The 27,743-nt window shown below is 37.5% G+C and overlaps 2 protein-coding genes across 2 annotated transcripts; both read left to right on the top strand.

Moving 5' to 3' along the window:
* Window positions 1–194: 194 nt before the first annotated feature.
* Window positions 195–12,873, top strand: epha2a (eph receptor A2 a). Its single transcript, XM_058780118.1, is given in 18 exon segments — window positions 195–402; window positions 669–736; window positions 2,112–2,364; window positions 2,367–2,774; window positions 7,583–7,738; window positions 7,864–8,196; window positions 8,510–8,637; window positions 8,913–9,090; window positions 9,252–9,354; window positions 9,569–9,624; window positions 9,789–9,914; window positions 10,342–10,527; window positions 10,631–10,692; window positions 10,780–10,989; window positions 11,181–11,330; window positions 11,563–11,756; window positions 11,856–12,011; window positions 12,126–12,873. Coding segments are annotated over 18 exon segments (2,961 nt in total). The 5' UTR covers window positions 195–317; the 3' UTR covers window positions 12,235–12,873.
* Window positions 12,874–13,697: 824 nt separating this feature from the next.
* On the top strand, window positions 13,698–27,726 carry rbm19 (RNA binding motif protein 19). The gene is made up of 24 exons (XM_058779015.1): window positions 13,698–13,855; window positions 14,318–14,500; window positions 15,437–15,565; window positions 15,777–15,809; window positions 15,899–16,142; window positions 16,249–16,535; window positions 16,622–16,681; window positions 17,636–17,714; window positions 17,803–17,874; window positions 18,034–18,240; window positions 18,362–18,492; window positions 18,569–18,693; window positions 18,970–19,066; window positions 20,150–20,260; window positions 21,360–21,560; window positions 21,684–21,756; window positions 22,502–22,671; window positions 22,787–22,838; window positions 22,988–23,076; window positions 23,197–23,252; window positions 24,256–24,375; window positions 24,611–24,713; window positions 24,853–24,973; window positions 26,146–27,726. Exons 1-24 carry the CDS (start codon window positions 13,820–13,822, stop codon window positions 26,226–26,228), a joined length of 2,862 nt encoding a protein of 953 aa, XP_058634998.1. The 5' UTR covers window positions 13,698–13,819; the 3' UTR covers window positions 26,229–27,726.
* The last annotated feature ends 17 nt before the right edge of the window (window positions 27,727–27,743 follow it).

Here is a 27,743-nt window from a genome sequence, read left to right as displayed (position 1 = left end):
AGCTTCAAAGGAGAGGAATACTAAAAGCCCTCACTTTGAACTGATACCGTACCCAATCGTCTAAAATTACTATTGTGCAAATGAACGTGGTCAAACATCCGAAACTCATTGAACAGGTGTGGGGGCCGTCACTCAAAGCACCCACGCGTCCCAGGACACGCCCACCAGCGCCATATTTGGAACGCATTCCAAGGGGCGGAGTCATTTCACTTCCCATATCCATGAATGAATCCTCAACACCACTTAGTAAGTAAGTTCCTACATGCCGGAATCGTAGGAGTTTCGCATGGACCAAAAAGTTTCATTTGACAAACGCAATGGAATACACACGCACTCCGTTTCATTTTTTGTTTTTGTATTTATTTGTTAACAACGTATTAACTGGGATCCAGTCAAAAGAACGTAAGTAGCCTACAGACCGGGATTTTCTTCATTTGATTGAATCTTTCTACTCCTAGTTCACGTTTCTATTTATAATTGCTGTATGATGTGTGAATGAAACACATTATTTGTGGACAAAATCGTAATGGTTGGATTTTATATAATATTTCGAAACATATTTAGGCTCTCTGATTATATTTTTCCCTCTACAAATCGACATTTAAATAAGTAAATTATTATTATTATTTTTTTTCTTTGACTGTAACAAAATATTATATGATTCTTAGATGTGCTACTTGATATGAAGGCTGCCGGAAGTGAATTAGGTTGGTTAACCTGGCCGAACGAAGAAGGGGTGAGTCTTATTAATTTATCTGTTCCCTGTATATTCACCATACCCGACATTACGATCCATGAATAGATTCCCTTCAGTCCAGTTTGGTTTAGTACGTCTTAAAGAAGTTACATGGATGCATGAGTCAGTGTAATTTCGAGCACTAAAACACCAATCAAAATGAGTCATATCCTCAAATCCATTAAAAAGCTTTTTCCTGCTATTAAAGTTGACACCTAAGTAATCAGTCGTTTTTTCTAAACATCCAAACCTATCATATAGTTTATTGTTTGCAGGGATGTTTGGTTTTCATTTGATTTATAAAAAAAAAAAAAAAACTTGAGAAAAGCCTTAAAAATTGTTTTAATTTTTTGATTTATAAAAAAAAAAAAAATTGAGAAAAGCCTTAAAAATTGTTTTAATTTTTTTTTTAATTTTTTTTTTTTTTTTTTTTTTTTTTTTTTTTTATAAATCAAAAAATTAAAACAATTTTTAAGGCTTTTCTCAAGTTTTTTTTTTTTTTTTTGCCAGATGCCACAAGCCTATTAGACAATCACTTTTTAAACAAAATTTCATATATATATATACATACATTTCTGAGTCATATTGATAATCACTATATATTTCGTTGTTTGCAGATGCCTCTTCTTTTATAGATTTTGCTGTTCATTGCAATGAAGTTCATACATTTTTATGTGTACCATATTTGTTTTGCACCAGAGTGTATAAATATTTTCTTTCTGAAGAATTGAAGAGGAATAAGTTCCGGTTATAGGCTGTAGAGTACGCAACCCACTTTTTTTCTTTTAAGCTTTGGTTTATAAGAATTCACTGTGAATTCCTCTTCAGCCGCACAAAGACCTCTCAAGAGATGTACCGCGAGGGTTCCACCACTTCCCTTGACCGTGCATGCTCACACGCTAAAGTGTTTAATTAGTCTTTTCGAAGCTAGTCCTGTCATCTTCATTCCCTGATGTCGTGAAGGCTTCTATCAGCTCTACTCAGCTGCTGGATCCACAAAAACCCTTTGAGGTCACACTTATTTTGCCAGCTATTTCAGTACTTTTTGAAGAGTCGAGTCAAAAGGGAGTTGTATCAAGGCAGAGCGTGGTGGGAAAGACGAGAGGCCTACTTTTTGTCTCCCACACCCTTCTAATGAGATAGTTTTACAAAGGTGTGATTCCCAAATTCAGAATGTCATGTTTTAGTCTAACATTTGGAATAGAGGATATTGGGATATGTCAGGTATTTGTTGAGAAGCCTGACTTAACCGGTGGCATGAGTTTGGGATGAGACTGAAACCAGTACAAATTAATTTTGCAATGCAGAAATAAAATGCTTCACCCTTAAAAAAATTAAATTTGTTTAACATTTTCTCTTTTTCCATCTTTCTTAGTGGGAAGTTGTCCAGACGGTGGTGAATGGCTCTCTTCTTTACACCTACAGTGTGTGCAATGTTGCCAGTGACACAGAACAAGACAACTGGCTTCGTACGACCTTTATCCAGCGCAGGCCCGACGTCTCTCGTGCATTCGTAGAGCTCCGCTTTATCGTACGGGACTGCAACTCATTTGGTGGCTCGTCACCTTCCTGTCGTGAGACTTTTGGCCTCTATCTAAGCGAAACGGACACAGATGTTGGCACAAATTTCGCAAGAGCCAGTTTCGAAAGATAGCCACCGTAGCCCCAGACGAGGTAACAGCTAATCGTGGAGGGGGCCGAGCTGATCTGCGAGTGAACATTGAGACGAAGAGCATCGTGCCACTCTCCAGAAGGGGCTTCTACCTTGCCTTCCAGGATTTAGGGGGCTGTGTTGCTCTTCTGGGGCTGAGGGTGTTCTACACCACCTGCCCAGCCACGATGAGAAGCCTGGCTGCCTTTCCCGAGCAGGTGGCATCAGGAGCGCTGGCGGAGGTGGAGGGCACCTGTGTGAAGGACGCAGTGGTGGTTGGAGAAGCTGCTCCTCGGATGTACTGCACCGCTGAGGGAGAGTGGGTCGTTCCTGTGGGCCAGTGTCTCTGCCGAGCGGGATACCAAGCTGTTGGAGATGCTTGCAAAGGTGAGTTCTGATGTTTATTGTTTAGTAGGGTTCTGTGCTTCAGTGATATGTTGAACTTATGCTTATTTAACAGTGGTTATTTGATACGGGTTTTTACTTAAAGGGATAGTTCACTCAAAAATGAAAATTGTCATTAATTACTCCAAACCCATAAGACCTTCGTTCATCTTTGGAACACAAATTAAGATATTTTTGATGAAATCCAAGAGCTTTCTGACCCTGCATAGACGGAACAGAACGACCATGTTCAAAGCCCAGAAATGTTGTAAGGACATCATTAAAATAGTCCATGTGACAAGTGGTTCAATTGCAATTTTCCGAAGCTACAAGAATACTTTTTGTGCACAAAGAAAACAAAAATAACAACTTTATTCACCAATTTCTTCTCTTCCGTGTCAGTCTTCGAGGAAAAAAGTTATTTTTGTTTTCTTTGCACACATGAAGTATTCTCATAGCTTCGTAAAATTACGGTTGAACCACTGATGTCACTATTTTAATGATGTCCTTACAACATTTCTGGGCCTTGAAAGTGGTAGTTCCATTGCTGTCTATGCAGGGTCAGAAAGCTCTCAGATTTCATCAAAAAATATCTTCATTTGTGTTCCAAAGATGAACGAAGGTCTCATGGGTTCGGAACGACACGAGGGTGAGTAACTAATGACAGAATTTTCATTTTTGTGTGAACTATCCCTTTAATGGCCAATTGGTTGCCAATATCGAATATACAATCATATTGTCATTATCCCAAAAGTGGTTAGACAAAAATATTTAAATGTAGATTGACACAATTGGAATCGCTCCGTCGCTATAATATACTTTACATTATTTCATTGTTTGAGCCAATAACTCTGCACAAGTTGAAGACAATTTGGGAACAACTGCAGGTCTTTGTGGGTGGGCAGATGGTAAGTGTGTTGTTGGATGAGGGTGTGTTCTGGGAAGCTCGCAAGATTTTTGTGGTTGCCACAGAGCTGTCTGAGAAGTTTGTGAGAGGCCAGAAATATGACTCAAGTCAAATGGAATGTCAGCCGTCTCCACACCCTTTCACCTGCTGGTGTATTATTTCTACATGTGTGCTTAGTGCTTCGGGAAGGAAGCGTGAAGATACCAGGGTACTATTGTTAAGGAGTGTATGTACATGGTTACAGTGGTATGATTTGCATTCATAGGTTTTTAACCTTTGGACATTCACAAATATCTTGCATTTGAATAGAACTTAAGGTGTTTGGGTGAAAGGGCTAGTCTTCAATAATGAGCTATAATGCTTTTCATTAGATAATAAGATATGCAAACAAAGAACTAATTTGACTTTTTATCAGCCAGGGACTTAACCAACTGGTCCCAAAGTTTTTCTTTTTAGTGGATATATGAAGTCATTTCCCCTCAAGTTTGGTTTAGGGTGTTTTCTAACATAGCTACATTCATACATTAAGTATTGGTCCACTATAACAAGTTACAACAAAAAAGTATTATTTTTAAGTTTTGTTTTAAGGCTTTCCCAACTAGTTTCAAGGAATTCCCCCAAGGTCATATTACACTTTTCCCATACCCTCCACCAGCTGATATGACTCAATGGGCAGAGCTACCATTACCTGTGTTACATTGTATGTGTAAGTGTGTTACCATGACAACAGCTCACCGCAGATTACAGAGAAGGTTTGGCATGCCCAAGGTCTGTCTAGGGTAGTCATCGTATAATTAAAGGTTGGGCTGGACTTCTCTGGACACCTTTTGTATTTGTGGGAAAATGTGGTTTTGTGTAGACACGCTATTCATACGTTACTGTAAAACGTAAAACCAAAGGAATTAAAATCTATCCATTGGTAAACACATTGCAGACCAACTGCAGGGCACGTTTGTTGAACATGCAGTAAAAAAGGATATCACTGGAAAAAAGTTTTCCAAAGAGCCATATAGGAAGGGCAATCTCAGGAAAGCATGTTTTAAAGACCTTGGCCTCTGGCAGCCCTACAGGAACCTGCACCTGAAACGGACGTTGAAGAACAGAATATCTGAAGGCATTCAGGGTTATTGGCAAAAGGGCAGATTCCACACATTTCCTTCATAATGTAGTTTCCAAGAGACATGCTAAATGTTTTGACACCCTTGGAAGAAGTGTGATGAATGATGACCCGATGAAACCGCTCATGGGGGAGATGTAATGGAGACTGGTATCTTGTTGACTTTGTGATGACATGTTTCAGGAATGAGGAGTACATGTCCAGACATCCCAACCTGCGGTTCTTTCCGTTCTGATTCTGACAAAGCCTTTTTTCTTCTTCTGTAAATGATTGTTTCACACTGTAATTTGTTCATCAACCCAAGACTGTAGTAATTACCAACCTTTCCCCATACCTCTTGATTCAACTTGGTTTGGTTTTTTTCTCCACAGAGTGAAAATATGGCTCAAAGCATTCAATGTAAAAGATGGTTCTTAACCCCAAACAACCGTTAAAACAATGAAGTTGCTGTTGTCATTGTTTTCATGGGAGTTTTACGAGTGGTTTTCTACGTGACTGCTGTTCTGTTCAGCTTATCGCCACCTGCCAGTGTTTGTTGGGGACAATTGTGGTTGGTTGCCGAGCTGCGATGGGGGGGAAGGGGTCTCGTTTGAATGGTTAGCCAAAGAAATGTGGAATTGAGAAGTTTCGGGGGAGATCACAAGTGTTCCACCGCTTGTGAATTTGATACCAGTCTACCAGAGATGTTGGATAGTAGCTGACTATAATGTCATGTTTTATTTTTATAATGTTATATAAGAGTATACGGTTAATTGCATTGTCACATGAAGTGGCCATAATCATTTTTAAAATTAGCTCCGGTTTAATAGACGTTTAATCCAGTTTAATTAGAGGGTGGAAACTTTATTTAGTGGTTATGTAGTGGTTCAGTGCTGCTGCTACTAATACTTAGAGCAGTGTGGGCTATATTTTACATGAACAAAAGTATAAATGTTATATCATTAATATATTATTTTTTTTAATTTAATTTACTTTTTAAAAAATTTTTTATTTAGCAGTATTGGCCAATATTGCATATTTAATTGTGCTTTCTATTTTCCCCTATTTTAGCATGTACATGAGTGTGTGTTAAAGGTAAAGTTAATCATTAAAACTCAAAATAAATATCTAGTTTTCTTAGTGTACATGTTTAATGTTGTGATTCCTAAATTCACACTTTTTATATATATATATATATATATATATATATTTTTTTTATTCAAAGTGGTAATTAAAATATAATTTTATTTATATGCCACAACATGAAAATAATTATTAAATATTGTTTATTAGGAAACATTTCTTGGCGTTAAACCATTCGTTTTCTTTAAAAGCCACTGGATTGCTCTCACACGTTGAGGACTACGGTGTCGGCGAAACTGCTATTCTAACTGTTGACCTTTTTACCCAAAGGGCATTAACTATTCCCTTTGTGTATTGTGTTCACCAGCCAAAGACTTGGAGTCTTATCAACCCTGCCAATCATTTGTGTCATGCATATTTAAGTGGTTGTGGGAACATAAACGTGGCACAAGTACGCAAAATGGTCATTTTTCCACACATACTGGTTCTGATGGCTCCTTGACTGTCCACCAACACAACACTGCCCTAAATAGATTCTTGGTGAAATCGGTCATCCTGACTCGTCAGTGGTGCCATGAGCAAGTCACGCATTATAAAACACTTTCTAAACATATTTCACACAAAGTTCCCATGGAAACAGCATTAACATATTGAATCAGACTTATTACTCATGGCTGACAAGCATCTTGGCGTTTGGTGAAATTTGGATTAATTCAGACCGATTTCACGTTTGCCACTCTCAGTAGACACCAACATGAAGATTAGAGGAATAGAGTGGGAGTTTCCCGCTCTTGTTCTGGCTTCAAATAAAATGCACAAAGAAGGGCTGCTTTTCTTATGCGGACCCCCTCCTATAGACGTCCACCCTTATACACAGAGCAAATACACAAAATCCCAACGGGAGAACTTCTGTCAGCAATCCTCACGCACCCATTCACGCTCACACTCGCACACCTCCCACCGATCGTCAATCTGAAACTCGGCCCTTTGTTCGAGGTGAGCACTGAGAGACGGGCCCCAGGGGGGACAAACTCCCCTCAAAGGAAGTTCCTCAGCTCTGTGGAATCTATATTCACAGTGATTTTGCAAGCCAGTAAGTTTCTCATGCCCATTAAAAGTACACCTATCAGAACCGGCCTCTTCTGAAGTCCGTGCATGTGATTCTGAATCATTGCTCTTGGCCGCCTTTTGTTAATAATTGTTATCCCCCCCCACCCCCAGACTCCATTCCTTGTTTCCGGAGTTTCTTCCCTTTGTGTTTGTTATAGCATGTCCTCATCCTTCGGCAGAGGAAGGAAAGGAGGAGAAGAGGAGACCAGAGGGCTTATATTGACGCTTGCAGTTCCGACATCCTGTTTTGTCCAACGGACATCCAGATGTGCTTCATTGCACTTTTCAAATCTCTTTCTTTCAGTATTTCGCCACTAAAATTGACAGTGCAGACATAATTAGTCATAAAGGGACTACACAAAAGTTGGTGACCAGTTTGACTGGTTTTATTTAAAAGCATCTTCCGGTTGCATTGTGAAGTGTGATCAGTTTTTTTTTTTTTTTTGTTTGTTGAATGTTTGAATGCCTGTTGTACGTTGCCTGTCGGTTGCACCATCTTGATTGTCTCTTTTTGTGTGCAGTTGTGGTTTGGCCCAAAAATAAAGAAACTGATGCGACTGTCCTTTTAGTTGATAAATGTCTCATGTTCACCTGTTTTTTCTGTCTTTTTCAAAGCTTGTGAACCGGGTTACTACAAGAGCACAGATTCCAGCCAGCCATGTGACGTGTGTCCAGAAAACACCAAGCGCTCGGGTCATGGAGCACTGCTGTGCCCCTGCATGGAGGGATTCTTCCGGGCCCCTACGGACCCTAACTCTGCTCCTTGCTCTTGTAAGTGCGAATAGACATTTTTTGCTCCTCTACAAAGTTTAAGATCTTAAGAAACCTTTTTTTTTTTTTTTTTATTCTCTGCGTTTTAATCTAATTTCTAAACATACTATGTTTTGCTCTTCTAGCTCTGCCTAGTCCACCCCAAAACCTAATATACACGCCCCTCCTGACTGCGGGGAGTTTGCAGCTGACTTGGCGCCCACCGGCAGACACTGGCGGCAGAAGCGATATCACATATAGTGTGGTGTGCGAGCGCTGTGAGGGTGGTCTGTGTTCGCTGTGTGGTGGGAGGGTGCGATTTGAGCCTGCGCAGATGGCCTTGAAAGACCCCGAGATTGTGGTTAGCGAGCTGGAGCCTCATGTGAACTACACATTTACAGTCGAGGCCCAAAGTGGCGTGTCCCAGTTCAGTCGAAAGAGAGCCACGGCTAGCATTACAACAGTGCTTCACTTCACAGGTTAGATATTAAGAATTTAAGTTTAAATTGCACTATGAGGTACAAGCAATAATTCTGTCCACAGTGAAAATGCAGCAAAAATCACATCCATTTGCATTTAATGTATTGCTGAATTCTGAACCAATGAGGTTTCTTTGTGGGTGGAGCTACCTCCATTGCCTTTCACGGCTCGATAAGATTAACAGATTAACATGAAGGAGAACTGATCACATGTCATGCCTGCTTTAAACATGGTGTATCAAATGGCATTTACATGTAAATTGAGACATTGATGGTTAGCCAAAATACTGATGAATTGTGCCTCTTTATTTAGATGGCCCGAGGGTGCTGTACTTGAGAGTTGAAGATCGGACCACCAGCAGTCTGACTCTATCCTGGGTCGTGGACCACCATGTGCAGAATAACATCTCCCCCCGCTATGAGCTCATGTACCGCAAGAAGGTGACTATGATATCTTAAGTAACTTTTTTTTTTATTTTATTTTTTTTTTTATAAGAATATCATACAGACTTGAGTGATATATAGACTTGATTGGCAAACACTTAAAAATGCCCCAGTAATACAGACCACCTCAGCAACAGCATAGCAAAGCCTTGGCAGTGTGGAACCTTAGCCATTTCTTCAGAAAATATAGTTGACTCTCCATGGCCTTTCCATGTTTTGGCCTTTACCATTTTGGAATAAACATTCAATTTCCTCTCCTCATTGTTTCATAGGAGGATCCTGGAGAGTTGGACGTCACCACCTACACCGTTCTGGTTCTGGAGAAGAACTCTGTGCAGATTAATGACCTCTTACCAGGAACAAAGTATGTGTTCCGCGTTCACACCCTGACGGCAGAAGGCCATCCCAGCAGCCACAGCGCCGAACTTGAATTTGAGACATTGGCTCTCGGTGAGTGCGTGCGAACGCGCGTGTGGGTGTTACGTTTTAGTCTTTTAATGCTTTCATGTCTAAAAGTGCGTAACTTAGATGTGTTTGTGATAGGCTGTGGGTGGTGTGCCAATGTTTGTCAGTATGAGTAAAGGGAACTCTTTTTGTTCTATTTTCAACAGCGGAATCTCAGAGACAGAATAGTTCCATGGTTGTCATGGGAGCCATCGCTGGGGGCGGAGTCATGTTGCTGATTGTGGTGGTTATTTTGCTCCTGCACAAAAGGTTAGAGGATGTTTCTCTGGTCCCACTTTTTCCATTCTATTCTCTTCTTTATCTCTTTTCCAACCACAAAGCAGGATTTCCCAACTTTGCCTTAGTCGCTTCACCCACACTGTTTACATTCCAGCTTTGATGCGCAATCATTCTCATTTTAGATATCATCAAGATAGGAGCTTAAATTAACTCGCTAATGTGATCTTGAATGTTCTTTCATCAGAAGGCTGAATTCCCATGTCCGACGGAGGGTAGATGGAGATTACTTTTCATGTCCAGGTAAGAAATGGATTGAATCCCTTTTGCATTCATGTGTTTGGCGTTAAGATGTCATGTTTGATGCTATCAGCAGTAGCTTTGCACGAAAATCCCTATATATATCAATCTTCAAAGCTGGTGGGAGTCATGTAATCAAGGTTTAACTCTACCTATTTATTTTACAGAAAAACTCCTGCCTTTGAAGACCTACATTGATCCCCATACATATGAAGACCCCTGTGCGGCTGTCCTCAAGTTTGCCAGTGAAATTCACCCTAGTCATATCACCAAGCAGAAAGTCATTGGTGCAGGTCAGTGTTATTTTAGTATTAATTATATCCTATTATAATATTTTTATTTTTTCTGTTTTTTTATTCATTTTAGTATTTTATTCTTTTGTAATTTATGGTTATATGCTTTTTTCTTCTTTTTTAAAAAAAATATTTATAAGTGGGTTTATTTCCCTTTTTAAATTAATTCTACTTCAATGCAAACATTTTTTATTAATTGCCAAGGCAACATTTCTCATTTTCAAAGTTTCTAAATGTAATATTTAGATTTATTTTAATTTAGCTTTATTTCAGTTAGTTATAGATTCAGTTTTAGTTAACATTAACAGCTCTGGTGCAGGTATTTTAAAAATAGTCACTTGCCATGTTTTACCGTTTGAAGTGGCTTTTCTGCATCCTAATTTAAATTTTTTTTAATTAACAAATGTGTTTCCATACTGTTCTACAGGTGAATTTGGTGAGGTGTACCGTGGTTCTCTGAAGATACCAGGACGCTGTGAGGTCGCAGTGGCCATAAAGACCCTGAAACCAGGCTACACTGAGAAGCAAAGGCAGGACTTCCTTAGTGAAGCCAGTATTATGGGCCAGTTTTCCCATAAGAACATTATCCGTCTGGAGGGTGTTGTCACTAAATGTAAGAATCATACTGTCAAATCATAGTTTCCAGTACTTTAGAATACCATTCCACAAAACGGTACATGTTTTAACAGGATGTTCTCTTCTACCTATTATTTCAGTCAAAGACGCCATGATTATCACAGAGTACATGGAGAATGGAGCTCTGGATCAATATTTAAGGGTATGTTTCTGTCAGCAAATGTTTAATATCTGAATACCTTTGCTAAGATAGAGCAGAATCACTAATCTGTTTCTTTTTGCTCCATAGGACCATGATGGGGACTTTTCCTCATACCAGCTTGTGGGAATGCTCAATGGCATAGCGGCAGGAATGAAGTACCTCTCAGACATGAATTACGTCCATCGGGACCTCGCGGCTCGCAATGTCCTGGTCAACAGCAACTTGGAGTGTAAAGTCTCAGATTTCGGCCTGTCACGAGTGCTGGAGGACTATCCTGAGGGAACCTACACGACTACTGTAAGTTATATGAATGCATAGAATCATGACAAAATAATTATATAAATTCATTAACATTATTTTCATGATTCTGAAAATGAATATTTCTATTTTTTTTTCTAAAATGATTTAATATAGGTATTTTTATTTTTTTTAAATATAAAATTCAACATAACAAAATACTGAGTTAACCTTAACTCTTACTCTTTTAGGGAGGAAAGATTCCTATTCGTTGGACGGCGCCCGAGGCAATAGCGTACAGGAAGTTCACTTCAGCCAGTGATGTGTGGAGTTTCGGCATAGTCATGTGGGAAGTGATGTCATTTGGAGAAAGACCCTACTGGGACATGAGCAACCATGAGGTATGGGAAATTTATTTAATTTTTTGGCTAATTTCTCATACTTTAGGAGTTTAACCTAAATCGGGTGATTTACAAAATCACCATATCTAGGGATCATTGCCATTAATTTTGTGGGCTTTTCCCCCCCACTTGGGCCAGGAAATAACCACTTAGCAATGTTCTAAATATCAATGAAGTTTTCAGTCCTCCATGAACATGAGTTTCACCTTCTTATTTGTATATTTGATCACAGGTGATGAAATCCATAAATGAAGGCTTCAGATTGCCGGCACCGATGGGCTGTCCGTCTGCGGTCAATCAGCTCATGCTGCAGTGCTGGATGCAGGACCGCTCCAAACGGCCGCGCTTTGTTGATATCGTCAACTTGCTCGAAAAGCTGCTTCGCAACCCAGAGTCACTCTCTGCCATTGCTAGTATCGACCCACGGTAAGAAACGGTTAACAGACTGCTGATCATAAATGTTATTGCAGAAATCTACAATGCTATATATTGAGATTTTTAATAAATATATATTTTTCCCCACAGTGTCTCTATTCGTCTACCCAGCACTAGTGGTAGTGATGGCGCCCCCTTCAGGTCAGTGGACGAATGGCTGGAATCCATCAAGATGGCCCAATACAGAGAAACATTTGCCCTTGCTGGAATTAAAACGATGGAACAGGTTCTGCGCTTGAAAATTGAGTAAGCATGCCTACTTACATGCGTAAACGAATCACAAAATGAACCAATTACAAGAGGTTATAAATGATTTCTATGTCCTCATCTAACCCGTTCTCTATTTTCTTTTTCAAAAAGGGACATTAGGAACATTGGAGTACGACTGCCAGGTCATCAGAAGAGAATAGCCTACAGCATTCTGGGCCTGCAAGACCCGACGACGGCCCTGGATCTGTTTGCAGTGTGAAAGAGGTTGTTGATTGAAGCAGCACTGTTCTGGACTGAACTTTAAAAAGCTGGCTGAATAAAGACCAGAATGCCCTCCTTAAATGAAACGGACTCACTTTGGGAATATAATCACTTTACTGTTTTGATATTTTGTTTTTCCCTTTTTTTTTTTTTTTTTTTTTTTTTTATTTAAGCTTTTTATAATATTTTACATGTCAGATGGACCCTTATACTCTTTGTGATTCTGTTTTAACTTAAGCCATATTAAGCACACGGTGGACATGATGGTCTGTTTTGATATATTGTGACTACTGCCTCAGGTCTGATGATTAGGGTACTATCAAGGGTACAACGATGGTAACCTTTTATTACTGTAGTGCCCATATATTGCCATAATATTCCACATATTAAACAGAGTTGCCAAATCTGAGGGGTTGAAGTCTGATATAAGGTTGTACAATACAAATGTAAAAAGTTTAGTAGTAAATGTTATATGTTGTTCAATTGTTGACAGACATCCTCCCATTTTGAAAGATAGGATGAATGTTTACATGTCTTATTTCAGCTCTTTTTATTTAATATTTATTTTTTTATTTATTGTCTGTGTTTGTGAAGAAAATAATGTACTGTAAAGAATTAAAATATTTTGTAAGTCTCATCCTAAGTCATTTCTTTACCTTCATGCACTTCACATAAACTTCATGCACTAACATGCCCAAAATTAGTTTTAGATAATCTTGAGGAAGACAAATCCGGTAGTCCGTAAGCTCTAAATCTCTCCACAAATGCAGTTTGGAAAGCCATTCACTGTAGTGGAGCCAAAGTGTCTGTAATAGTCCTGACTCACTTCGGTCCTTCACTGATGAATGTTTGCGAAGACCAATGAATCATAATAATCATGAATTAGCTACTTCTGTAGATGAAGAGGTGCAGGCAGTGGTAGAATGAAAATGCTTGATGAATGAATGCTGACTGTGGTCTCGGGTGTGTTTAATACAAAATCAAACAGAATTTAAGCTCTTAATTGTGCAAAAGCTTGTCTATTCGGGTCCGGTGTGGGACAGGCTCATTTTTTCTATACTTACCTGACTGTTCATATAAAGAGGACACCTTATAGCACAATGAACAAACTTATTACAGACATTAATTATGACTTTGAAAAGACTGATGTTATTTAGATAAAATTACATACAAGATAATAGCCGACAGGGCAGCATTTTAAACATTTCATATAATCTTTTGTTGATTTTGAGTTAAAAAAAAATACACAATAGTTCTGTTATGTTAGGTAATAGATACAGACTTGCCTAATAGAGATAGCCTTAACTATTAAGTAAATGTAAAAGAAAAAGCTACATTTTTAAAAGACGATACTTAATTTACATATTTCAAAGGTTTCCAAAAATATAGTTTTATGTGTATTTTAATATGCCTTCGATCATTCCACTGATGTCCAGAAGAGGGCGCCACAATCAAGCCCCTTTGGTGACGTGCTTTACGTCATAGAGTAAAGATGGCGACTCACTGAAGCGCTCCATGCTTTATTGTTGATAAAACAATATATTGTTATTTTACTGGATAAACTCACACCGGGATCGGAAAACATGTCAAGGTTAATAGTCAAGAATCTCCCAAATGGGGTGAGTATCTGTAATGATATTGGAATATGATGTAAGTCCGCTGTCAAAGATGCATGCGTCTACAAAGATGTGGTCAAATATTAAGCACGTTTATTCACTAACAAAAAAAGTAGCACGGTACAACGTTTTTGTTTGAAGTGGTGTCGTGGAGTTACCATAGTTTTTGAACACGATACCATGGTGCTGCCATGCTTTTTTGAGTACAATTTAAATGCCATGGTGTGTATATCTTAAAGTACGATGATATTATTATTATTATTATTATTATTTGATAGGCTCAGTGTAACATGGTACCACCACTGTACTTTCTTATAGGAGTAATTAATATAATTAAAAAGAGTTTATTTAATTCTTATAAGCGCCCTTAGGCACTGATTAAAATGCATTGTGGGCTTGAACTGTGTGTGAGGTCTAATTTAAAATGAAAAGTTGAAAGTCATTTTATTTATTCTGTGTCCTCAGATGAAGGATGAACGTTTCCGTAAGATGTTTGCGGATTTTGGGACGCTTACAGATTGTACTTTGAAATTCACCAAAGATGGTAGATTTCGCAAATTTGGATTTGTAGGCTTCAAGACAGAGGAGGATGCAAAGAAAGCTATGAAACATTTCAACAAGAGCTTTGTGGACACTGCTAGAGTTACTGTAAGTGACTGTGTGTGTGTGTGTGTGTGTGTGTGTATATATACATACAGTGGTGGCCAAAATTATTGGAACACTAGTATTTTCAGCAGCTAAAAATGGTTTTAAGTCAGTTATTTCTGTATTTTGCTGTAGTGTGTCAGTAGGAAATATTAGTTTACATTTCCAAACATTCATTTTTCCATTAATTGTAGTAATCCAGTGAGATTTTAGTTTGCACAAGGAGTCTGACAACAGCCAGTGCTCCACGCAGAGATCCGATCTGATCATCATCTTCAGTGATAAGAAGAAACAGAACAAACTGAGACAGACTAAATCCAGAAGAACTGTGGCAACGTCTCCAAGATGCTTCAAGAAACCTACTTGCAAAGCTACCTGAAAAACTATGCACAAGTGCACCAAGGGCAAAAGCTGCTTTAAACGCAAAGGATGGTCACACCAAATGTTGATTTAGTTTAGTTAATAGAAGTTAATTGATAAAGAAAATCTATTTATGATATTTATTTTTGACAGCATCCTCATTTTAAAGCATTTTTACACAAGTGCCTAAAACTTTTAACAGTACTGTAGGTTTCTTGAAGCATCCTGGAGACGTTGCCACAGTTCTTCTGAATTTAGTCTGTCTCAGTTTGTTCTGTTTCTTCATGTCATTCCAGACAAACCGGATGATGATCAGATCACATCTCTGTGTGGAGCACTGGCTGTTGTCAGACTCCTTGTGCAAACAAAAATCTCACTGGATTACTACAATTAATGGAAAAATGAATGTTTGGAAATGTAAACTAATATTTCCTACTGACACACTACAGCAAAAGATAGAAATAACTGACTTAAAACCATTTTTAGCTGCTGAAAATACTAGTGTTCTAATCATTTTGGTCACCACTGTATATTTAAACATTTGCCTTCTAATTCTTGTTCATTATCTGTCTGAATAAGGTGGAATTCTGCACAGATATTGGAGACCCAAACAAAGCCAGACCTTGGAGCAAACACACACGTCAGCCATCATCTAACAGAGTTACAGAAGAACAAAAATCATGTGAACTAGCAGAAAAACATGAAAAGGTTATTCAGCTCTGCTCTGTCACTTTTTCTATGTTTGCACTGATCTATTCCCTTTTATTTACGAACAGTTTTATTGGATGGTCTCATTGATATTTCTTTTCCTTTTATTCATTTGTCTGTTTTCATTAAACTGCTTTGGAACAATGTGTATTGTAAAAAGTGCAATATAAATAAATCAAACTGAATTTATGCTGTCACTCCATCTCCACAGAAGCAGAAGAAGCCTTTGAATGTTCTTGGAGATGTAAGTATGCCTCTCTTTGCATGAAACAAATCATACTCCGATACATTGTATAAAATGACATTGTATAAAATGTCATTTGTAATCCTCAGCTTGAAAAAGAGCAGAGCTTCCAGGAGTTCCTCGCTGTGCACCAGAAACGCACACAGGTGCCCACTTGGGCCAATGACACTGCAGAAGTGACTTCTGTTGGAGTTGAAAAGAAGAAGAAGGAGGAGGAGAAGAAGAAGCAGAAGGCGGCTGTTAGGGATGATTACCTAAACTTTGACTCTGATGAATCGGAGGAATTTAGTGAGGCTGAGGATGATGAAGATGCTGGTGAAGAGGGCAAACAAGGTAAGAACTTTGTGCTTACTTCTAGACAATCCCAGATGATCCCCCTCTGACTTTCTGAGTGCATAATTGTGATTTCTCATTCTCTCCAAATGTGTTTTTTCACCAGAGACAGATAAGGAAGCAATGAAGAAAGATCTGTCTGATATGGATTATCTTCGCTCCAAAATTGTGGAGAAATCAGACATGGTGGATGAGAAAGAGATGGAAGCAGATGAGGATGAAGAAGAAGAGGGTGACAGTGCTAATGCTGCTGATAAGAATGAGGAGGAGGAAGAGGAAGAGGAAGAAGAAGAAGAAGAGGAAGAGTCCCCGGTCCAAAACACAGACAGTGCTTATGAGAGTGGTGACAAGACAAGCAGCCAGAAAAACACAAAACCAGCAGCTCAGAACACGGTCAGTGTGATAAAACATGAGGTTTAATATGGAAGAGTTTGGCTATTAGAGGCTCATTTGTTTATGCTGTTCATACACTATTATAGATTGAGCCAAGCACAGAGTTCACAGTCAAGCTACGAGGTGCTCCATTCAACGTCACAGAGGTGAGATATTGGTTATTGATCGATTCTGAACTTTTCATTGTTTTCATAAGCCTTTATTAACGTTACAGTGATATGCACAATAAACTATTTCAGACACACATAACCTCACAGTATAGCATCAAAATAATCATTCTAATCCATTAATTATAACCCTGATTTTTATGGTCTGACTTGAGTTTACTGTTATCTGGTCCCTCCTCTATTTATTTTTTTTGCAATTTCGGTTTAATTTACGTTTCATTTTAGTTTTATGTTTATTAAATTCCTAATAGTAACAATATACACTACTATTCAAAAGTTTGGTATTGGTAGTCTCTCATGCTCATTAACACTGCATTTATTTGATCAAAAATACAGAAAAAAACTAATATTGGGGAATATTATTGCAGTTTAAAATAACCGTTTTCTATTTTAATATATTTTAAAATGTAACTTATTCCAACAATGACAAAGCTACTTTTTTAGCAGCCATTACTCCAGTCTTCAGTGTCACATGACTGAAGCATTCTAATATGTTGAAAAATGAATGTTGAAAGTTGTGCTGCTGAATATTTTTGTTGGAAACTGATACATTTTAAATTATTGTTTGATGAATGGAGTTTTCAAAAGAACAGCATTTGTTGAAATAGAAAGCTTTTGTAATATTATAAATGTCTTTAATGTCACTTTTTTTTTTTTTTTTTTTTATTATGCTGACCCCAAACCTCTTTACATTTTTAATAGAGAGAAATTTACATTTCTTCGTACTGTTCAACAGCTACTTGCAATATTTGTACACCCCTAATTATAAAACAAATTGATTCTGCTCTAATATCTTTTTTGAAAAAGAGAGCTGGCTTTAAATGTAAGCATATCAAAATTTCATTATTATTTTATTTTATTAAAACTTTTCAGTCAGTGATGACAGTCATTTTTTTATTTGTCCAATCTTTCTGGTCTACCACTTCATTGTAGCAACAAGTGAGAGAATTTATGGTACCTTTGAAACCTGTTGACATCCGATTTGGCAAAAACAACGATGGGCGCAAATCAGGTAAGAGCATCTGTTGTTTACTGTCTGTAGATGATTTAGAGATGTCACTCATGTGCCGCTGGATTGATGTCAAATGTCCTGTGATAAGGTTATGTGTATGTGGACCTGCGCACAGAGGCAGAGGTCGAGAGGGCCCTGCGCTTTAACAAAGACTACATGGGTAAGCAGTTGTTCAGTCTCTTTGACAAGTACCAAAAGACTGTGACCAAAAGATTCTGTGTGTTTTGATTTATGAGCATGACAAGTTTGAAAACAAGTACTCCAAATAAGGCTGGTTTCAGGATCTCAGTGCATGTGCGTTATCTGTGTAAACCCACAGGGAAGCGCTATATTGAAGTGTTCAGGGTCAACAACTTTAAAAATGATAGAGGGTCTGCAAAAAGAAGCGAGAGGGAAAGAAATTTTGTTCACGAGCTGAGGGATGACGAGGAAGAGGAAGACGTGGCAGAATCGGGAAGACTTTTTGTCAGGAACCTGCCCTACACGTGCACTGAAGAAGAACTGAAAGAAGTCTTCATTAAATATGGTGAGTCACATGACACACCTTATTATCAGCACTAAACAATGTGGGAAATCGGAGTTAAAGTCAGTCACACATCATTTCTCAATCAATGTTTAAAAACCACTTATTCTTGTGTCTCTATCAGGTCCTCTTTCTGAGGTGCTTTTCCCCATAGACAGTCTGACTAAGAAGCCCAAGGGCTTTGCCTTTGTGACATACATGATTCCAGAGAATGCAGTCTCAGCCTTGGCTCAACTGGATGGCCACGTATACCAGGTACTGATCCAATCCTTTCCTTCATTTGTTCCTGTGTGGTTATATTTGCTTGCTTATAACTGTCTGGATCCTGTAGGGACGGGTTCTGCACGTCATGGCTTCAAGACTAAAGAAGGAAAAGCCCGATCAAGGGCCCAACGCTCCAGGCAGCTCCTCATATAAGAGGCAGAAAGATGCCAAAGACAAAGCCGCCAGTAGCAGGTCAGCATTTGATGAACCATCTAGCGCAGGGGCGTCAAACTCAGTTCCTGGAGGGCCACAGCCCTGCACAGTTAGGTTCAGCCCTAATTAAACGCATCTGATCCAGCTTATCAAGTCATTAAGGCTTATTTGAAAACTACATGGTATGTGTGTTGGGGCAGGGTAGGAACTAAGCTCTGCAGGAACTGAGTTTGACACCCCTGATCTAGAGCTTAAAACATTTATTGGAAAATTTTCAGTTGTGTTCATCCTTTTTCTGTTGTGTTTCTTACCCAGTTCCCATAACTGGAATACACTGTTTTTGGGCACGAGTGCAGTAGCTGATGCCATCGCTCAGAAATACAACACAACCAAGAGCCAAGTGTTAGATCACGTGAGTATTTGGGATCCAGGGTTCCTACGGGGTTTGGAAAAGTATGGAATTTGATTTAAGTATTTTCCAGGTCTGGAAAAGTATGGAAAAAAGAAAGCAGAGTTTGGAAAAATATTTGTGTTCCCAGACTTTCCCCCCCCATTTAGTTTTCTTTAAATAGAAAATTAAGAATTTAATGAAAATAAATTCATTGTACAAGAAGTGAGATTTCATGGCAGCTGGTAAGTGATTTTTTTAGTGATTGTCAAATATGTGCATTTTGATTATGCTAAATGCAGGTTATAAGCATTTTGGGTTTCTTCTCACAATATTCTTAGCACCGTATTACATAGCCTCAAGGACCTTAGCAAAATAAAAATATACAGACTCTTATGTGCGCATGAGAAACCATTAAACTTGGCATATAGGACAACGCACACTGAGCCACCTATTGTGACATCAGCCCATTTTGCAGTGTGGTTTCTTGGCCTCCACAGAGTATGTGTTAAAGACACCTAAGGCCTTGAAATATGGCATACTGCCCTAATGAAAGCTAAATTTGAAACACTTTTTTTTTTGTAGACCCTTGAACATCAGCCCATTTCGTGTCATGGTTTCTGCGCCGCCTCAGAGGATTTTAAATTAGACATTATGCCTTGATATTACACTGTAAAAAATCAAAAGTTGAGAAAACTTAAAAGTTTAAGGCAAGCAGCTTCAGCAGATTTTTGAGTTTTCTCAACTTCTTGTATTCAGCTTATACAACAAAAAGTTGAGAAAACTCAAAAATCTGCTGAAGCTGGTTGCCTTAAACTTTTAAGTTCTCTCAACTTTTGACTTTTTACAGTGTAGACGTAATACAATAAGAAAAGCCGAATTTTGAGCAAGTAGATCTCTGTTAATTCATGTGCATCCATGCTTTCATTTTTTTTTTCACAGTGATGCACAAAGGAAATAGGTTATATAAAACTAGAAATTTTAATGCATAAACGTGCAAAAAAAATTCCTATGTGAATAGGGTAGGAACCCTGTCGATCTAAAAATTGTCTCTCTGGTTCTGTAGAGGATCACCATAGGTGACACTGGATTTGGGTTTGTTTTCAGGAGTCTGATGGCAGTCTGGCTGTGAGGATGGCCCTCGGAGAGACACAAATCGTACAAGAGACCAGACAGTTTCTCCTGGGCAATGGAGTGTCTCTGGACTCATTCAGTCAGGTATAGTATGTGTGCTTTATTCTCATGTGTAGTTAAAGTCAAAGGTTTGGGGTTTCTCAGAAATTAATTGTATTATTCAGCAAGGACAGTTAAAGCATTTTATAAAGTTACAAGATATTTCTATTTCAAATAAATGCTTTTCTTTTGAACCTTCTACTCATCAAAGAATCCTGAAAAAATTTATCACTGTTCCCAGTATTACGCAGCAAAGCTGTTTTTGTTTTTTTAAACAATTGGTAAAAATAAGAAATGCTTCTTGGGCCAAAATCAGGATATTAGAACATGAGACACTGAAGACTTGATTAATGATGCTGAAAATTCAGCTTTGCATCACAGGAATAAATTAAATTTTATAATATATTAAAATAGAAAATAGTTATTTTAAATTGTAATAATGATCATTGATTAGTGATTTATTTAGTAATGATATTTCTTTTTTTTGTAATAATGATAAAATAAATGCAGCTATGGTGAAAATAAGAGACTTTCAAAAAGTGATAGAAGTGGTAGTACTGACATCAGTGTGTTTAAACTATCAATTTATATTTTTCTGTAATAGATTATTATTATTTTTTTTAAATATGTTTTTTTCATTAGGCATGCACCAATATTAAAATTCTGGCTGAAGAGATTTAACTAATTTATTTTCATATTTTAGAAAATATTAATGTTTTATACTGTGTGCAAAATAAATGTAAAATCAAACAATTAAAATCAGTCATTTTAAATGCTACAAGTTAATTTAGGCAAATTGAGATAATTTAAGGTAATCTAAATGTAAAAATATGGTGAATATCCAATATCAACTGAGATCAATACATTAGAAAAAACCTCTAATATCGCCTTATTGCTGATATAATACAAATATATTGTGTATTCCACACTGATGTTGTTATTACTAAGCCATCTATTAAATGAGAATGTGAGAACAATTCATAATTAGGCATGCATGGAATCTGCATGGCATTCTGATCACCTGAATTCCAATTCTTTATCAAAAATTTCACAGTTCGCTCAATTTGCTGTGTGCAAATCTATCATTTATGTTTCTATCAGCATGAATAATGTGTATGTGTGTCTGTGATTTCCATCTGTTTAGGCATCAGGTCAGCGCAGTAACGCTGTGATTTTGGTGAAGAACTTGCCCTCCGGAGTGCAGGTCGCAGAGCTGGAGACTCTGTTCTCGCCCCATGGGTCTCTGGGAAGAGTTCTGCTGCCCCCATCTGGCCTCACTGCTATAGTGGAGTTCCTGGAGCCTACTGAAGCCAAACGGGCCTTCATGAAACTTGCATACACCAAGGTCAGCGGGGAGCTACTGTTTTTACTGCTAAAAAAGTGCTGAGACATAAAAAGAAATTTGTGTCTTTGATTAGTTTAATAAAACTTGCAATATGATATGATATCATACGATCTGCCTCTTCAGTTCCAGCATGTTCCGTTGTATCTGGAGTGGGCTCCTGTAGCGGTCTTTACAACTCCCTCAGCACCTAAACCAGGTAATCCTTTAATCCTGACATATCAGCCTGCTGGTGCTTTGACCAGCAGTTCATCTTTCTATGAAGGGTGTGCATGCTTAAAGACTCAAATGTTCATAACCGAGCCATTTATTAAAATGTTAACATGAGAATTCATAATCATACCTGCTGGGAATCTGCAGAGAATTCCAGTTATTCAAATTCGAAATCTGCGTCAGAATTCCATGGAAAGCTCTACATTTTAGGAGTAATCAAACACAAGCCCTGCCCATGGCATGTAAATATTTTGGCTAATGTGATAATATCATATACTAACTGGTAACATAAACTGGTATTAATTATTTATTTGTTTAATGTTAATTTTTATATATAATATGCTCACCAATACTGCATTTAAAAAACAAAAAAAACTGTAAAAACTATAATATTGTGAAATAATATAGCAGTCAAGTTTTTTTTTTAATATATGTATTTTTGTTCACCGAGGCAATATTCCTGCAAAGGCAAAGCTGTATTTTCAGCAGCCATTACTACAGTCTTCAGTTTCACATAATCCCTCAGAACTTATCAATTATTAATATGCTGATTTGGTGCTCAAGAATCATTTCTTATTATCAGTGACAAAATCAGCTGTACTGCTTAATATTTTTGTGGGAAGCGTGATTCAGTTTTTTCAGGATTCTTTGATGAATGGAAAGATCAGAAGCATTTATTTGGCATACTTGATTACTGTCATTTTTGTCATTCATGTCCATCCTTCTCCCAGAGCCTCAAACAAAAGATGCATCTGTTGAGAACAATGACTTGGCCAAAAAGGAAGAAGAGAAGGAGGAGGAAGAGGAGGAGGAGGATGAGGAGGAAGAGCAGGTTTTGCCCGGCTCGACTCTCTTCATTAAAAACCTCAATTTTAAAACATCAGAGGAAACATTGCGTGAGGTGAGCGCAGAGGCCACAACGGAGATCAGATCACCCAAAACGGATGTTATGTTAATAACAGGTGTAAACACGGCCTATTTCTCACCATATGGCTTTCATTGTGTTCTTTTGACAGATGTTTTCTAAATGTGGTGTGGTGAAAAGCTGCACAATATCAAAGAAGAGATAAAGCAGGTTTGTTTTCACAATCACACATATTTACCATATCGATTTCATTTGTGTATTTAAGTTGTTGTTTTTTTTTTTTTTCTCATTTCTCACATCTTGTTTCCTCACTGCGTGAATCTCACCTTGATCTCTTCGTCTCTCTCTGTCACTCTCTCAGGTAAATTATCATCGATGGGTTATGGCTTTGTGCAGTACAAAACTCCAGAGGCAGCACAGAAAGCCATGAGACAGCTGCAGGTAAATGACCATCTGCTGCTGTTTCATTACTGTATTTATGTACTCTTATTATGCACAGTATTCATGTGATGAAATGGATTCAGGCATCTTTTTTCACTACTTCTTTCATTTTTCTTGTAGCACTGTAAAGTAGATGAACACCAGCTTGAGCTGAAAATATCAGAAAGAGAACTCAAGTAAGTGGAGGCATCTTTTGTGTCTTACAACTTTAAGTGCTGTGTAGAGCAGGGTTCCACAAACCTCAAGCTCTCTTGGGTACTTTTTAAGGGAACTGATTATGAATTTAGTTCATTCAGTGAAGAATTCATCAGTTTTTGAATGATTCAGGAATCAGCTCATGAGTCATTTGCTTATCATGAATCAGACCACACTAGTCAAGCATGTGAAGATTGTTTTTTTTATTTTTTATCTCATTATGTTTAATTCAGACTTCAAATTCACATGTAATACTTAAGTAAAATATGATTTCCTTTGCTTTGGTGCTGATGCTTAAGCAGGAGATGCAGGTGTAAGTGATGCAGTGCAGAAAATACTAGTGCTGAAGCTGTACATTATTATAGCCAAATACTACTCTCAACTGTTACATGATCTTATAAAAGGATCTGTTTATATTGTTTTCTTTAAAATTAGTGTTTTGAAAGGGTTGTGAAAGATTATATTAACAATCTGTTATGTAAAAACCTCATGGAATAGGTTTAACATTGCTGAAAATGTATATATTTTCAGGATGCATACAAAAGCGATGCCTAATTTGCACATTAATGTGTTTTTGGGGGCAACTTCTAATATAAAAGATATTGTAATGGAAGTGATGAGAAACTTTGCAAAGTTTCATAGGAGTATCATTTATATACTGCATATAGGTTGCATATACCCTATTCACCTGTTCTTATTATATAAATGGTTTACTTAAGAAATAAAAAAAAAAAATAATAATAATAATAATTAAAAAAAAATTAATCCAGTGTGCTTTTGCTGAAATTGTGCCATTTTATGTTGAATTTAGGTAGTTATGGTAAACAAGATTATGTACCGTTTAAAAAAATTGCATTTTTTTTTTTTTAGATTATTTTGTCACTGTTTGTAAATGTTTTTTTTAATGTGCCGTTTGAATAACAGGCACAGTGACACTAGTCACACTCATGAGTGACATTTGTTTTCCTCCTGTTGTTTTTGCAGGTCAGGTGTGGCGCAAGCCAAGAGGAAAAAGCAAACCACCAGGAAACAGACGACCTCGAAGATCCTGGTGCGAAACGTCCCCTTCCAGGCCACAGTCAAAGAACTGCGAGAACTCTTCTGGTGAGTCTTGTTTCACATTTAATGGGCATTTTGTATTGTGTTTCATGTGTGCATCACACATAAGATTTATGCCTTTGGAAATTATTGGTGAGTATTTTTCACTAACAAAAATGACTATGATAATAATACGGACATGGTACCCTGGTAATTCATGTAAAATAGTCAGTCATGTGAGATTTGAGTTTTGAAGTGCAGGTCCACTATGTGATGTTGGATTCATGTGTTTTTTTTTCAGTACGTTTGGAGAACTGAAGACAGTCCGCCTGCCAAAGAAAGGGATCGGTGGAGCCCACCGTGGTTTTGGCTTCATTGACTTCCTCACTAAACAGGATGCCAAGGTGGGTGCATCTGTCTCTGTATCTTTCTGTCTCTTTTCACAGTCAGGTAGTCTCTTGTTAAACAACTAATCAACACTGATCCTGTCCAATATGTGCATACATCTAACACAAGCTTTGATTTCGTGCGTGTTTCTTACAGAAAGCGTTCACAGCGCTGTGTCACAGTACCCATCTTTACGGCAGGAGGCTGGTGTTGGAGTGGGCGGATGCAGAGGAGACTGTGGACGACCTGCGTCGGAAAACCGCACAACACTTTCATGGTAAAATCTCTGCTTTATACACAGTTATTGAGCATAGACTATTGATAAGGAACTTTTAAAAATTTGCCACATTAACCTTATTTTAAGTAGAATAGCCAGACAATTGCTCAGACCTTTTCAAAAAGAAAAAGAAAAAACAAACAAACAGAAAAAGGAAATATTTTGAAATAAAACTGCAACTTGAAATGACCCTTTTCTCTTTTAATAAATTTAAAAATGTAATTATTCTTGTGATGGCAAAGCTAAATTTTCAACAGCCATTACCCCAGCCTTCAGTGTCACATGATCCTTTAGAAATACTTTTAATGTGCTGATTTGGAGCTCAAGTTTTCTCAGTAACAAGATATTTTTGGTAACATTGCAATATGAAACAGGTTTCAGTTTTGTGGCACTTTAATGAGTCCATTTGTTAGATGGGTGATTTCAATGAACTGAACTTCATAAAACAGATTTACTAATTGCTAGTTATTCAGTTTTTCAACAGAAAACTAAGAGTAGTTTTCTCAGAATTCCCATGTGTGCCTTTCTTTCCCCCCAAATTCTACTGTTTAATCCCTGTTTTCAAGTCATCTTTATAAATTAGGTTTATTTGATTAAAAAAAAAAAAAAATTACTGAAAATTATTGTTCTGTATGTAAATGTTCTATATAACCCCTTATTATCTGTAATTACATTTATAATATGTGGTTTTGTTCTTTAACTTAATTTATTGAATAATTTAGTGACTGTTAAATTTAGTCCTGTTGCTTCCAGAAATTTAAAATGAATAATCAAATAAATAATTATAGTCACTTGTTACAGCCTTTCATTTTATTATTTGTCAATTAATCCAATGCCTGATTTTATTTATAGTCCATTCATAGTTTTAGTGCCAGATAAATACTTCCAAAATCAGTATTGATGTATTCAGCATTTTATATATAATTTTAACGATCCCCCCCCCCCTAAATAGTCTGACAATTTAAAACAATTAAGCTAACTTTTTCTATACTTTTTCCAAATTGTAGTTTGACTGTTGCTTAACTGCTTGGAAACTACAGCTTGCCAAAGCACAAGCTACTTCTAATTTGAAGTAGTTTCCCCAACACTGGTTGCAATTCTAGTCATTTCCCTTTTTTAATTGAATTAAAACAAATCTGTGCACAAATCTGTCCTCTCATCAACTCTCTCAGATGCTCCTAAGAAGCGGAGGAAGGCGGAGGTGTTAGAGGGAATCTTGGAGCAGATGGAGGTCGGGGAGGAAGACGGGGAGTGAATAGCAGCCGTCAGTCACCTCCAGCATCAATAAGAAAGTAAATCATCCAGCGGAACTCCATTTATCTCTATTATGACTCCGTCTTAAACAGCTGCTTCACGGTCTCTTCAGGAATTCTTCCTTTTGGCCCCAGATGCTCCCAATTAGCTTTTTATTATATGCTCATACATCATCTCTGTTATTGCTGTCAATGTATTAAACACAGCGTCTCCCCGCAGACCAACTTTGGCTGAAGGTGAACTCGACGACGGAGTCCTTTTGAAAAGATGCCCAAATGCCACGTTTGCTTTAGCTGTTTTTAATCGTCACGGAGGGCCGAGACCTTTCATATTCTGCTGCAACATGGCTGACATTGAATAACGATAGTGATTGACCAAAATATCAACTGGAAATGTTTCCTTCAACATCATTTTATGACACAACATATCTATTGTAGTCTGTTCCTGACTAAGAATAATGTAAAATCAGTTTTTTTGCAGTCTTTTCCAGTGTGTCTTCTCAATCTTGACACTGGTTATTGTTGTATTCAAGAAATGACAACTGCTTTCATATTTTTGGGATCATACTGTATTTATTGATGTGACAAATAATTTTGTCTGGAAATGTTCCTATCTTAGGGTATTAATTACACTAGAAACCTCACTTTGTAAAATGTGCTGTTTGTACAGTCGAGGTCAAAACAGTCTTGGTCTACACAGATGCCTTACACACCACATAGTGGACATTCTAGTGTACTGCATCACAACTGCATGACATCATGTGCTTTCAAATCAGCCTGTAATATTATCTGTTTTGAAACTTCTGATTTGCTTGATCATTTGTTTTCTGTTTTGTTAAAGGGTTTGTTTATCCAGAAATGCAAATTCTGTCTTCATTTTCATTTGTCCTTACCCTCATCTCATTCTAAACCCATATGGTTAAAGGCTGGAATACACTACACAACGTGAGCAGATTTTACACCACTAGGCATCATACACTTGCTAACTTTGTAAATGGTTACAGAGAAAATGTATATCTCCCAATTGTGACCATATAACTTAAAACATGGCTGCAACTCACTATCAAAATGCTTTGAGGTGGAATTGAGTTTCCAAAAGTGTACATTGTTTGTGCATATGGAAATGAAAATTTTAAAGTTTTAAAGCAACAGTTTGTCCAAAATAAAACCTCTGTCATTTAGCCTACTCATTCTCACACTGTTCCAAACCAAAAAGAAAAAAAGCAACCTTCAAAATATCTTCTTTTTGTTCCACAGAAGAAAAAATGTCATACAGGTTTGGAACAACGGCCTTAAGCTCTATTTCTCATAGAAAGCTTCAAAAGATTTGGAACATAGCGTAACAGTAATGTGGATACCTTTTAATGAGCTTTACTTGTCCTTAGTGAAGATACACAATAGTAATATAGGTTTGGAATGATAAGAGGGCGTGCAAATGATAATTATTGGAGGAACTGTTATTAAGCATCTTATAACCACATATAATGCACCCAATCAAAACATTTGTGTGATCATTT

This window comes from Onychostoma macrolepis, chromosome 06 (genome assembly GCF_012432095.1).
Source record: "Onychostoma macrolepis isolate SWU-2019 chromosome 06, ASM1243209v1, whole genome shotgun sequence".
NCBI classification, from domain to species: Eukaryota; Metazoa; Chordata; class Actinopteri; order Cypriniformes; family Cyprinidae; genus Onychostoma; species Onychostoma macrolepis.
This window is presented reverse-complemented; position numbering and strand designations above follow the sequence as displayed.

Excerpts from the sequence above, each read along its gene's own strand:
- rbm19 (XM_058779015.1), top strand. The coding sequence starts at position 13,820 with ATGTCAAGGTTAATAGTCAAGAATCTCCCAAATGGG. Across the intron at positions 15,810-15,898 it reads CTTTGAATGTTCTTGGAGAT|CTTGAAAAAGAGCAGAGCTT; the intron begins GTAAGTATGCCT and ends TGTAATCCTCAG. Across the intron at positions 18,241-18,361 it reads AGAAGTCTTCATTAAATATG|GTCCTCTTTCTGAGGTGCTT; the intron begins GTGAGTCACATG and ends TGTCTCTATCAG.